At 44.5% G+C, this 13,830-nt stretch overlaps 1 protein-coding gene across 1 annotated transcript in view; it reads right to left on the bottom strand.

Annotated features, from left to right (window-relative positions):
- SPO11 (SPO11 initiator of meiotic double strand breaks) overlaps positions 1-13,830 on the bottom strand; it is a 367,632-nt gene that overhangs the window by 98,507 nt on the left and 255,295 nt on the right. The window contains exon 7 of the mRNA XM_086951746.1: positions 9,956-10,042. Coding sequence (XP_086807872.1) covers positions 9,956-10,042 — 87 coding nt within the window. The remainder of the gene's footprint in view (positions 1-9,955; positions 10,043-13,830) is intronic.

Genomic DNA, 13,830 nt, shown 5'->3' with positions numbered 1-13,830 from the left:
TAATCTAGGAATCTAAGATAGTGGCTTCTGCTGTGTCATATACTGTAATGAGCTGCAGAGGCGAATTTCTGAAATATGGCTCTGATCGTTTATGCCATTATAGGGGTATAGATGGATTATAGCCGTATAAGGGCATAAGGTCACAGTATTGATCGGGGTCCTAGATAGAACACGACAAACTGAAAAACCATTCATGAACCTTCCGAAGAAAGAACAAGAAGCTTTATCTAAACTGGCGAAAGACGGCTCAGTGACAATCAAGCCCGCAGACAAAGGGGGCGCCACGGTGCTTATGGACACTATCACATACAGAGAGGAATGTCTAAGACAACTTAATGACATTAACTCCTATAGTCCATGGCCAGAAGACCCCACAGAAAGACTTTCTAACAGCATCAGAAGCGTGGAGAAGTGTGGCTCAGGGGTTAGAGGCGGCAGACCCGGAAGCTGAGATCGGCCCTGGACCAGGGTTCAATTCCCCGCCTCGGCGGGTCTTGGGCTCAAAAATTCCACGGACTCGATAATTCTCGCTCCGGTGCCTTCTCGACTCACGGGTTCACACTCTGCGACTCTGGGCAATAGCTTGCTTAATCTCCACAACGGCCCCTCGCGGAGGGATGCCTGGCTTTCACCTTGTGGATACCCTGCCGGGGGTTATCTCACAGGGGAATACCAGGACGGGTTCCCTAAGCAAGCGCCGGGAAACCCTTTGTGGGTAGCTGTGCGCTATATAAGCTCAAATACATTTACATTTACATTACATCAGGCATCTTGTTGGAGAGGCACTATCCGAAGGCTGGATCACTGTCAACGAGGCTGCTTTCTTATGTACAACTAACCCGGTGATGCCATATTTTTATGTGCTCCCGAAAGTTCACAAAGAAAAACGCCCTTCCCCAGGACGCCCAATAATTTCCGGCATCGGGTCACTTCTGGAACCCTTATCGACATTCGTCGATATTTTCTTGCGACCGTTGGTAAAATTGATGCCAACCTACATACAAGATACTAAGGATCTTCTGAGGATTCTTCCCAACATCGAGTTCGATACCATCACAGATATATTGGTGTCTTTTGATGTAGAGTCCCTCTATACCTTGATACCACAAAATGAGACTCTAGAAGTAATCGAGACGTTATTATGAGAACAAGAGTGGGACTCCATCACACCTGTATCTTTCATCATGGAGCTGGCCACTATGGCGATGACAGAGAATTTCTTTCGTTTTGAAGAGACTGTGTTCCTCCAGACGTCAGGATCCAGCATGGGCAGCATTTTTGCCCCTAGTTTGGCAAATTTGTATGTCCACAAGTTCGAACAGGACAGTGTACTATCATCTACGAACCCCTACTTACCATCTGTGAGGGTTTTGAAGCGTTACATAGATGATATCCTGGTTGTGTGGCGTGGAACCGAAACTGAACTTAAATCATTTCACTCGTGGCTGAATGAACAGAACCCTTTTTTGCGTATCACGGTTGAACACTCTAAATCAACCTTGGCGTTTCTAGATCTCCAAATCATTACAACCCCCGGAGGCTTGGTGTCTGAGTTATACAAGAAGCCCATGGCGCGGAACTCGTTGCTTCAATGCGATAGTTGTCACCCAAAAGCGCTGCGGGACAACTTGCCCTTTGGGCAGTTTTTGCGCATTCAGCGAAACTGTACCACCAAAGAGAGCTTTCAAAAACATGCAGGAGCTTTAGAGAACTGGCTCTTAGAGAAGAAATACCCTAAGAAACTGATTCGGAAATCCAAAAGGTCTAATGCTATACAAAAGATCGTGAGAAAACATTTGAAGATCCTAAACACTGGTCCGGATACACTTCCGGAGCCTCTTTTTGCATATAAGAGAGGCACCAGTATGAGAGATCGTTTAGTACATACCAGACCAGGAGCAAAGAAGATCCATCAGGTGGGCACGTTGTGAGACAACCACCTGTTGAGGGCCATCACCCTTGCGGGAATTGTGCTGCCTGTCCACAAACCACTCGCTCTACGAGCATTGACATAGGCACATCGCGGCGCTGGGAACAAAAACGATTCACCAACTGCAATAGCAACAACCTCATTTATTTGATCACATGCCCTTGTTCATTGAAATATGTCGGGATGACGACGAGGAAAATAAAAAAACAAGGATCTCGGAACATAAAAGCACGATTAGGTGTAAAAAGCAGACGACCCGCCTTACCAACCATTTTCTGGAGGTAGGACATAAACCAACTGATTTCGTCTGGACCGTGTTGGAACAACCACGGATCCCTCCTCATGTCACAGACATCACTAAACACCTATTTAAATTGGAGCAGAAATGGGTGTATCGGTTGAACACTGATAAAAACGGCCTAAACGAAGACATTCCATGGATGGCGCTATAATATTGTAAGTGAACTGAAAAACAGGGCTGACCTCCAGTACAGTGTGTCTTCATAATACGATCAGTTGGTGGCCCCCTCTGTTCAGCAGAGTACATCCAAATCTACAATCGATACAACTTTCTATTGAGTGTATTCAATTATTATCTGTAAATAATTAACTAATTTTAGGTTCACATTATTTGAAAGGCAATTGACTATCTTGCTCTGAATATTGCCTTAATTACATAGTAATCATTTTCAGAATAGATTACACAAGCACATAGTGACAATAAAGAGCCTGTTCCTATAAGCAGAAATACTGTACTAACTAATGATAATGATTACACTACCCACCAGCACGTGATACATCATGATGTTGACGAATGCGGTATATAGAGTTTGATTCCCTAACAACCGAGCTGACGATTACCTATGACATCTAAGAATTAGCCTATACTGCTCAGGAGATTTACAAATTGCTTAACCTTTTTCACACACATTTGAGAGTGAATTTTCAATAATATTTTCAAATGACATCTGAGTATGCTTGTGAGTGCTCGGAGACGTACCGACATCATGAGTATTGTTCCTTACGTAATCAGCAGGACCTCTTAGCCTTACTGATGTAAGACTGGATAATAAGAATAGAAGCATCAGCGTAGACAGAATATTTGTTTGGCAGCAGTCGTGAGAGCTTCTCACTATCGACCTTATGGTTTTTTATTAGAGCGGTGCCCCATTTTCCTGAGCTGTAGCCAAGTGAGGAGCGGCGCCTGCCTCTCATACTCAAGGTGAGTGAGAGGGAATCCAAATAAGAATGGGTTGGGTAATGTTTTTTCAACACACGAGTCATGGGCTATTATGCTATAATAAAACTCATGTGAGAGATAACTTTCTTATTAACATGTTATCTCACTTCCTCTGTTTTCCTTTTATTGTGTCCTCTCTGCATGGTACTTCTTGTATGCGGATATCCGTTTTACCTCAAAGGAGTAGTGAGAGGACTGAATCAGGTGATATCTTTGATATTTTTTTGATTTGTTATGCACTCACTCGTTTTTGAAGCAGTAGCAAAGTAGAATATTGGTCCTGAGGAAGCAGGAGATACCGCTAGGATCTATCAACTGCAGAAACATGTCGACCTTACCATACATGCAGTAGATATTTGTTATGAACTACTGTTACTTTGCACTTTATGTTTTTAATCTTGGAAGTGGTCTGCTTTCTAATAAAATTACTTGTGCACCCACTATCCAATTTTAATAAAAGCACCTTCACTCACATATTTTTGTTTAGCACTGCTTCCAGTTACCACTATCTAGAATACCTATGCCTACAGCGTGGACATACCACCTTGTGAAATGGCCCAAATGATGACTACAAGGGCGGTTCAGAGTGTGTACCTGATGGGAACATAATCACATTGTGAACAGTCCCGATGTATCTCACTGAATTCACACAATTTGCAGATTAGACACAGATTGAATACAGAGTTAATAGTTATTCCAGACCCACAGTTATTTCTTGTTTATATAGTGTCTTGCTTAAGGGGCTATAACTGTGTATTGGTCTTTAAATATTCCCTTGGACCCTACCCCCTCCGTGTTTGTTATTATACACAGAGATCCCCTACTACAGAAATACTAATCCAAGTGGGAGTTTTGAATTGGCACTACTCTGAGTTCATTGATAAAAGCTTCCCAGGACAAGTTTCATATACTACTATCTCTAAACAAATGTAATCAAACATGCCACATTGATTTTAAATGCCTGAGTTGTTTAATCTGTTTCTTGTAACACTTTGAAGAGTATACTAGAATAATCGTTTTTAATGAGGATGTTTCTCGGCTAACATCATCAGAACTAATTTTTTGAGGAATACTTTAATACATGTTATGTTATATTTAATTTACACAGCGCACTGCTACTCGAAAGTGTCCCGGCGCTAACAAAAGGAAAGGACCACCATAAGTACAGAACAGCAACTAAAAAAGCAACGTTTTCAGTTTTTTCTTAAAAAGCAATGGGTCCTGGATACACCTGAGAACCAAGGGCAACAAGTTCAAAGCCAAACTGGCTTTTCGCACAAACGAGACACCACCCAGCCTTTGGCGGTTGAACCTAGGGGTCTGTAGCAGCCACTGGGCGGTAGAGGGCAGCTGTCTTCCTGGCGTATAAAAAGTAAACCTCGTCTGCAAGTAGATGGGGCCAAGCAATTAATGGGCCCTATGAGCGATGGTCAGCATCTTAAATTTCAGCCGTGAGTCAACTGGAAGCCAGTGCAAGGAACGCAAATGCAGGCGCACACTGTGCCTGGATGTCAGCCCAAAGAGCAGTCTGGCCGCCGAATTTTGAACAACCTGAAATTTCTTAATGAGGAAGCCCAGGCTTCCCACCAGTACGGCATTGCCATAGTCCAAACGGGACAGGATGAGAGCCCAGACTTACATTGTCCTTGCACCAATGGAGTCGAAAGCTTATTCAAGAGGCAAAGTACACTGAAGCCAAAGTAGGAACATAATGATATTTCTTTCCAAAAATAGGTTTTGTATAGTAGGGTTTAGGTGTGTAAAGCATGATTAATTTATATTTGCATTACAAAAAGGAATATGTTACCATCTCGTACACCCTGGCATTGGAGTCAGCACAGTTTTGCCGAATCTAAAACCTTTTGTTGAAGGTCTAAGCAGGCATGAATAAAAGTACACTGCACAGACTATGAAGGGGAGACCTGAGCCATCCGCTCAAGGCCAGCAATCTCGCCCTCAAGAAGAAGCAACTCCCGTACCTACACCTGTTGTGCACGCTTATATGTGAGAATGCCCGTCCCTGAAGGACCATTTTAAATGCCTCCCAAAGAATAGTAGGGAACAAAGGCGCATCTTTATTAATGTAAAAATATTTGTTGATATCTTCTCTGCAAAGTCGCCGTACAGGAACCACCTTGCATTGAACCACCCCTGTCCATGCTCACCCCACCATCCACCCACAGCCACCAACAGTACCAGAGAATGGTCTGAAATACCCTAGGGAGGATGCAAGCCTGTATAACGAATCCTAATTCTGAGGAGGGTAGCAAGTAAGAATCCAAATGGGAGGAGCAGCCATGGGGGGAGGTCTATGTGTGTTGACACTTGGTGCCGCAACCGCCAGGCGTCTACCAAACCCTGAGCTCCCACCCAGAACCGAAGGCGTGTGAAACGGGCAACTCCCAGGAATGGAGGTCATGTCAACCTCCGGTTCCATTAAAACATTAGAATCACCCCCTACCAACATCAATCCCGGAGCGGCCTCTGCCAAGTACCGGGCCACCGCCTCCAGCGTTTTACTCAGCAACTGAGGGATCACATATACACTCTCCAGTATCCATGCCAGGCCCTTCTAGAGATCTGTGTATAATCACAAACCTCCCCAGTGGTCCACCAGCACCTCGTGCACTACCAGTGGGAACATTTTCTCAGGCAATATAGCCACTCCCCTGATCCCTTAGTATAACCTGAGTGAAACTATGGAATATCTAAACCACCTCAGAAAGGAACAGTTGTTGTGTTTCCTAGAGCATGAGAACCGCTGGATAAAGCAGTCTGGCATATGTCATGACCAGCCCGCTTGATCTCGTCTTTAAGACTATTTACATTCCAGGTGATTATTTTATACTCCCATGTGGCAACTGCCATGCTTCACTGACCATTGTGACTGTTGATGCAAAAAATAGAATGTAAGAGGAACCTGAATGGGGCCCAGCACCAGGGGTGCATTAAACAAACCAAAATCCAAACATACAGAATAACAACTCCCCTGGAGCTCCGCGACCAGAGGATGCCATACTCCCTTCCAACCCTCCACTTCCACCATGAAACATCTGGTGCAGAACTGAGAACTTAATCATAATACCTAAATAGTTAAAACAATATTCGGGGCTATACTTCCTACGGCTCCCAGTCAGTTACTACAGTACAGCACACTAAGCCCACCATGAGTGACGACACTAGGTGGGGGGGGGTATGGTAGCACAAGGCACCTGGAGGGCCCTTCAGCTCCCCCTCCTCTTCAAGCCTTGGTGAAGCCATCCAAGGACGTCGATTGTTGGTATTTTGAGCTGTATCGCGTTGCCTCCTTGGGTCTGTGCTGCCATCTGTTCCTCTTGGTGCATAGCAGCAACTGTCGCCACGGTGAGGCGGTCAAGCACTTACAGGGAATGGTGGGCGACACACGTTTCCTAGGTATAAGGACTGGGCGTTCCTCCACCTAGGCCCATGCACTTTTCTGGAGTATCAAAGAACAAGGTTCGGTTATTATTGATAACTTTGAGGCGCGCCAGGAATTGTACCATGTATGTGATATGCATGACCCTAAGCTTTTACTCAACAGCTTGGAAAGCGTGTTGCTGCTGCTGTACTTTTATAGTGTGGTCAAGGGAAGAGCATGACCTTGGCCCACCCACAGTGCAACTCCCAATCTGTCCGGGCCTCCCGCAGTATAGCATCTCTGTCAACGAAGTTGAGGAGCCTCGCTATGATCGGTCTAGGGGGGCCCTGGGGTCAGCTTGGCAGCAAGGGACGTATATGCCAGCTCGACCACAAAGCAAGCAGATAATGCATCCTGGGGAACCCACAAGAGAAGCCAGTAAATGACAAAGGTGGTGAGCAATGGCCCCTTGGCTCCCTCTGGAACCCACACTATACAGATGTTTTTCCTCCTTAACCTGCTGTCTGTGTCTTCAGCTCTGGTCTCTAGGAAGCCTTCTCTGCATTGAATGGGTGCCAGCATAGCATGAGTAGTTTTAGTAGCGGCCTCAATTACAGACAGCCTCCCTTCCGCCTCTAAGACCCTCTCGATCGTGTTACGAAGATCCTGACGGAGGAGGCACAGGTCGAGACTGAGTTCCCCAATTGTGCCCTCCAGTGTAGATCGGGAGTCAAGGACGGCCTGAAAATGGATGCCGTGGAGTCAGTGGGGACCCCTGCCATCTTCTTTCTTATCTGTGGCAGGTCTGGCGTACTTGTCTATTTTCCCCTGGGCCAGAACCCCCGCCTTCTCCCTTCCCATAGCTCTGCACCAGATCAACCTTTCCAGCTATGGGTTACCGCTGGGAGCCGCAACATCTCCATCCACTAGCTGCAATACAAGGGGCAGCCTGTTCCCAGATTTCCTGAGTCTCCCCAATGTCTCATGTGATGTCCACAAGCACCATGGGGCAAACAAACTTCCTGGTCTTTAGACAATCACCCTGTCTTCTAGCCCCACTCACTCCATCCAGGCCCAGTCAGAGCACCTCACCTCATGGTCCAAGTCTGATTTCTGGGCAACAGCTCCCAGCAGTTATTGGTCACCCCTCCTTCGCTGTAATGCCCAGTTCCCAGGCCCACTCCACCACTGTCACCTTCTGCCATCTCTTCCTCCTTCGCTAAGTGTAGGAGCCTCCCCTGCACCAGGTCTGTAGTCGAACCCCACCCGGGGGGGTCAAGTCACCGCCTCACTGCACCTGTCCCCCAGCCTCGTGGTCAATTCCACTAGAGGAACGCCACTTCCTTTTTCCTCCAGTCTCCAGATGCGTCACAGCCCTTTCACCACAGCCAGACCTCGCCTCTCCAGGCCCCCAAGCTCTCCGTCAGGGACCTATCAGGCCCGTTGTCAGGCACCACAGTTCTCCCTCCAGCTCCGCAGGAGTCTGCCAGGGGACCACGGCCTCTCCGCAGCTTCAGACTATCAGGACACAATGGAACACGAGGGCCGAAAGGCAGCAAAGTACACCTCCGGGGAAGACGGGGAATCGATACTACAGTATCCACCCCAGTTTGCAGGCTCAGAGCGCCGGATGTTTACGGATAATGCAGGGGCTGGTGACGGAGCTCAGAACTTTCAGCCGCCATCTTCTGTTTCGGAATTTTAAAGTCAATTCTGCTGTTTTGATTATCAGGTTTGGGTATTATAGGTAGATGCATAATGTTAGGTAGCAGACACTGCAACATTATGCATTGCTACATTACCATTTTTGAACTGTACATGGGCGGCCCCATGTTGTTTTCTCTGCTATCAAGATGACCTGCTGAAACAATGCAAAATCTTCTGTAGCAAGTGCTGTGCAATCTTATCGCCTAGGCCTAAGGCACCAAATATTGCCTCGTCCCACTCCCTTTCTGAGTCAAAATGTCTCAAGAATCTACCCACAAAGTTAAGAACACCAGTTGATTTCTATTGTTTCCGCAGCACTAGAGGGGCAATACATAAGCGTATCAGAGGTGGCCATGCCGTACAATCCTTTGGAATAACAACTCTAGATTCCGTTTGTGGTCTAGTTTCCAGGTGACAAGCAGTGGCCTACCTAAGGCTTTCATGGACCTTAAAGCAAACACATAAACACATAGAGTGCTCCTATGTTCCCCTTGTTTGGGTAGTAAAAAGACTGCAAAGGCTGACTTGATACCCACTAAGTATTGAATGGGAAAGAGCTACGATGTAACAGTAGCAGAAAACAAACACAAATATTCTAACAAAACTTTTTTTCGCACTTGCGTAGACATTCAAATTCTAAAGTTTTGTCCCAATGAACATTCAGACTCCAGTTAATATTGTAATGTACATTTCTCTGTTTGGTCGGAAAAATCGTGGTTTTATTGTGTATATGGGTATAAAAAAGGAAGGCCAAATTGTGATGCACTAATCTGCAGGACGTAAAATCCGACTAGTCTGATTCATCAACAACCTTTGTCTTCCTGGATTTTAAGAATCATAATAGTATTTACCTATGAAGTGAATCAAATACAACAGGAAACTAACCCACAGTTGATGAGACAGAGAGACATGTACCGGGCAGAACCACGGCTCTATTCCATGCCAAGCATGCCAGGCACTCATGGCATGAATAGGCCAAACAATGTTTACTTGCCACTGTTTCCATTGTAATCCAATAGGCCGCTTATATTTCCCCATGAAAAACTGAACAAATGTGTGTTATTAGGGTTTTATAAGCTTTACTGTCCAGGGTTAATGCATGGTCACACAAGGATTGCCAATTTTTAACCTTGTTATTGAACTTGTACGACCATGTTGCAGTACCACCAGCACTGCTACTAATCATGCATTTTTTTTTATTTTTTTTTTACAACCTGCTCTTTTTTGTTACCAATGGCTACTTGTAATGTTTTTTTTAACTGTACAATAAAGCACTTACTTACTTAATCATGCATCTGGTAGCACTAATGATACACTTGCGTCTCCCAGACCGTAGTAATGTGGACAAGGTAAGCCAACACAAGTGATAACAAACACTCTAGCACAGCAGGTTTTCGGCAGACTCCTTTAGTCCTATTGTCGAAAGTATATGTATATGTCAATTGACAGTATACCAGGTAAATAGGTTTATGGGCACTGCCAGGGATGTAAACATTGAGAGCAAGATACAGCATATCAACTGTTTTAAGGACACTTGTCCCTTTTAATTTCTTTCAGTGACTGTAAAATGTCGAAGTGTTCTAAAAAGTTAAATGCTGGCACGTGGAACACAATGTATTAGTGCACTCAGCTTCACATCTCAATAGGGAACACATTTCTACACAGTATAGGAGAAGGATTACATTATTAGACAGCTTACCGTTGAATAACAGCTACAATTTACTTTAGTACCATCTTCCTCGGAATAACATAAATCTCCCGCGATGCAACCTTTGGAGGTAGACAGCTGGTGGAAAAAATAAAAGTTGCAGTGATGAAGAAAACAAAGTGTAAATGGAAAGCTGGTAGACGTATTTGAGATAAGTATTTTGTAGATTAGTCAATAGCATACATCTTCTGACTGTATTAGTCTTTTAATTCAGTTCATATTTACACGTACTCATCTGTTCTTCATGAAACTCCCTCAACAGGCAGCGCCCAATCAATCTGCTCCATGATTAGATGTTGTTGGCTACTGGGCAGAGCAAAAGTCATTTTCCCGTAATTGACCATATTTTGTCTGCTTCGCAAAATTACAAACATCTTTGGCAATTTAATGAGAAGCAAAGCTGTAATACATGGAGAAGAACGAGTAATACCACTCATCTCCAATTCAATGATCGGTAAGGCATTGTTCTATTAACAGATATGCATTAACGACCAGCAAAAATTATGTTTCCACTGGTTAATCTTTGAATCACTGATATCAAAATATGATGGACTACTCAAATTTTAGGTAAATTGTTATTTTTGTGAGGTCTCATATTTGCTAGGCCCACCCAGATTTTTTGTTAGGACAGTGTATAGAGATCACGCTTTCCAGGTTAGTGAGCTAAAACCAGGATTATTCTGACTGCGTAGTCATTACAGACGCCACCACTGTGTAAACTACTCCAGGGCTGTTCCAGCTGTCACTATTGGAGCGCAGCCTTTCGAGCCAGCAGTGGAATGACGCCATGGCACAACATTCCATGCCATGAACCATAACATATTATCTTTTTTTTACAGTAAACAAAATAAGTAAACTAACAGAAGGATACAAAATAACAAAACATCACTAAAAATATAAACAACTATAATAAATAAACTAAACAGCAAAACACAGTAGAAACACAATGATACAATTATACATCTCTATCACATACTAGCATCACAAACAAACCTTCAAGTAACACAGTAAGTATACAATCATGCATCCTAACAAAAAATTATACTCATCTCAATCTCATAGGCACAAATCTTTTGCAGGTGGATCTCCTTAACTCCACCCCTGATAGCTCAGAAGACCCTTGAAATAATCTTTGACTGTGGCATCGCCCCTAAGAATCATCATCTTGACCAATCTATTCATCTGTTTGAGCTCAGCCTCTGAGAAAATTTCGCCCTGGTATTTTTGGCAATCTTACCAACATCCCACCATGTCACCCTTCCACAAGTATAGCACTTCCTTTCAATCTTAACTGGAGCACCATATTTGGCATCTTATTTCTTTACAAAACCAGGTTTTGGTTCTCAAACTCTCTTTGACATAAGGTATTCTGATTATCAATTTTAACACTTTGTGCTTAATAGGACCAAGAAACCAAGATGTATACAGCACAGAGACAGGAGGATGTCCCCTTAATAAGCTGAATGGGGACTGCTGTGTGACAGAGTGGGGTGTGGCACGGTAAAACCACAACATAGACTTGAAAGCTTCTTCTACATTTTAGTTGTTGTTTCTGGCCCACTTAATGCAATAACCCACAACCCTGTTCATCCTCTCTACCAGCTCATTGGTCTGCGGATGATAAAGAGAACTTTACAAATTTATGACCGTGAAACTTTCAAAATGTCTTCCATTCCAGGATTTATGAATTGTAGTCCATTGTCAGAGATAAGATGTTCAGGAAACCCTTGTGTAGAAAGACATCCTTCAGCAACGACATAGCATTATTTGGAGAAGGTGTGGAAAAAACATATTTATGGTCTTTTTCTGTAATAATCCATTAGGACTAACGATAATGCAAATTATGAGACAGAAAACTGAATGGACCATCCATGTCAAATCCCAATTTATCCCATGGTCTGTCAGGATATTGAAGAGGCTGCAAAGGTGGCAACACCACTTTAAGGCCTTTTTTAGATTTACTGCACACAACACATTCTTTGACTTCAAATTCAATACCCTTTGCCGTTGAAGGCCACCAACAGTAAGCTTTGCCTCATTTTGTTTGTCATTGTAGCCCCCAAATGCTCCTTATGAGATATTTTAACCAACGTTTGATGCAATGCCATTGGGGAACACACTTGTCACCTCCCAACACAACACCACCCTCAATGGAGAGTTTCTCAGAAATTTAGCAGTAAGGTTGAATCTCTGGGAGTATACACCTCTCCTTTGGCTATCCATTAATAATATAATCCTTGACCTTATTCAACACAGCATCCACCTCACTTGCTTGTTTCCACTCCCTTTCTGAAGATGCCTCATACTCAGGCATATCCATTGCAGCTACAAAACACCTCTCAACGTCTTCCTCAGGATCTGTAAAATTCTTGATCATTCACTGGCAAACTGGACAACATACGTGCAGTTACATTATCTTTTCCAGGACAGTGCACAATCAAAAAGTTATATTGTAAAAGCTTGAAGATACGATGAGCTTTACGGGGAGTGTTATACTTGACTCTCTCACCACTCAGGTTGTTGACCAGAGACTTATGGTCTGTTTGGAGGCAAAATCTCCTACCCCGTACATATGACCGGGGTGAAAATTGCAAAAAACACAGTTGATGGACAGAATGTAGAACAATGTCATACATTCACCCCAGTACAAGGATCTGGGCCTAAATCCATCGTTTTTTTGCACTCCACACCACCCTGGGTCAGACACTGGCTATATGCAAATCAGCTCTGACCCTGTGCCTCATGGGAACAGTCAAGTCCGAACTACCAAGCCATGTCTCTCCCAGACCGGAATCAAGCATCCAAGGACCGGTTTCTGGCTATCAGCCTTCATCAGCCTGGATAGCTTGACTCCAGTGGTGTGGAGAGCCTGGGATTCACGTCTGAGTATACCCAGCACACACGGGGGGGAAATTGCAAAAAACACAGTTGATGGACAGAATGTAGAACAATGTCATACATTCACCCCAGTACAAGGATCTGGGCCTACATCCATCGTTTTTTTGCACTCCACACCACCCTGGGTCAGATACTGGCTATATGCAAATCAGCTCTGACCCTGTGCCTCATGGGAACAGTCCAGTCCGAACTACCAAGCCATGTCTTTCCCAGACCGGAATCAAGCATCCAAGGACCGGTTTCTGGCTATCAGCCTTCATCAGCCTGGATAGCTTGACTCCAGTGGTGTGGAGAGCTGACTTTGTACCGCTTTTGGCCACCATAAGTGTGGCAGGGTATGCTCAGATGTGAGTCCCTTGCTCACTTTGCCACTGGATTCAAGCAAGCCGGGCTGAAGAGGGCTGGAATGCCAGAAACCGGTCCTCGGAAGCTTGTTTCCGGTCCAGGGAAGACATTTATTTGTTTATTTATTTATTTCAAAAGTTTTATATAGCGCTGGCTAGACCCGGAGGTATCAGAGCGCTTTACATGAGCATCAGATCATAGTCACAGGTTACATCGTTACAAAAGGTTACATAGTTCGTACAGCAAGGCCACATAGTAACTTGTAAGGTCGAGATAAACAAAAAGCACAAATACAAAAGTGGAAAAGCAGGCAAGGTGAGAGATTCAGAGGAGGGGGGGTTTGAGCAGGGGAAGTAGACAGATAAAGAAGGCGGGAAAGAGGAGGGTAGGGTGAGAGATACAGCATGGGAAGAGGAGGGGAAGGGTGACGGGGACACAAACCGGTAGACGAGTCAGGGCAAACGTCCAAAGTCCGGTAAGCTGTTATCCCAGGGGAAGTAGTATCACTTCCCTAACTCTGTTGCGAGAGGCTCCCTTTGCGAAGTGGACTCTCTCAGAGTGGTCTCTGAGACTCCAAGGCCTACATACTGGATCCTTCCCCAGAAAGGGGAGAGGGAGTGCTT

The sequence above is a fragment of the Lissotriton vulgaris genome, unplaced genomic scaffold, assembly GCF_964263255.1.
Source record: "Lissotriton vulgaris unplaced genomic scaffold, aLisVul1.2 SCAFFOLD_2063, whole genome shotgun sequence".
Taxonomy (NCBI): Eukaryota; Metazoa; Chordata; class Amphibia; order Caudata; family Salamandridae; genus Lissotriton; species Lissotriton vulgaris.
The sequence above is the reverse complement of the archived record's forward strand: the minus strand, read 5'-3'. Positions and strand labels throughout refer to the sequence as shown.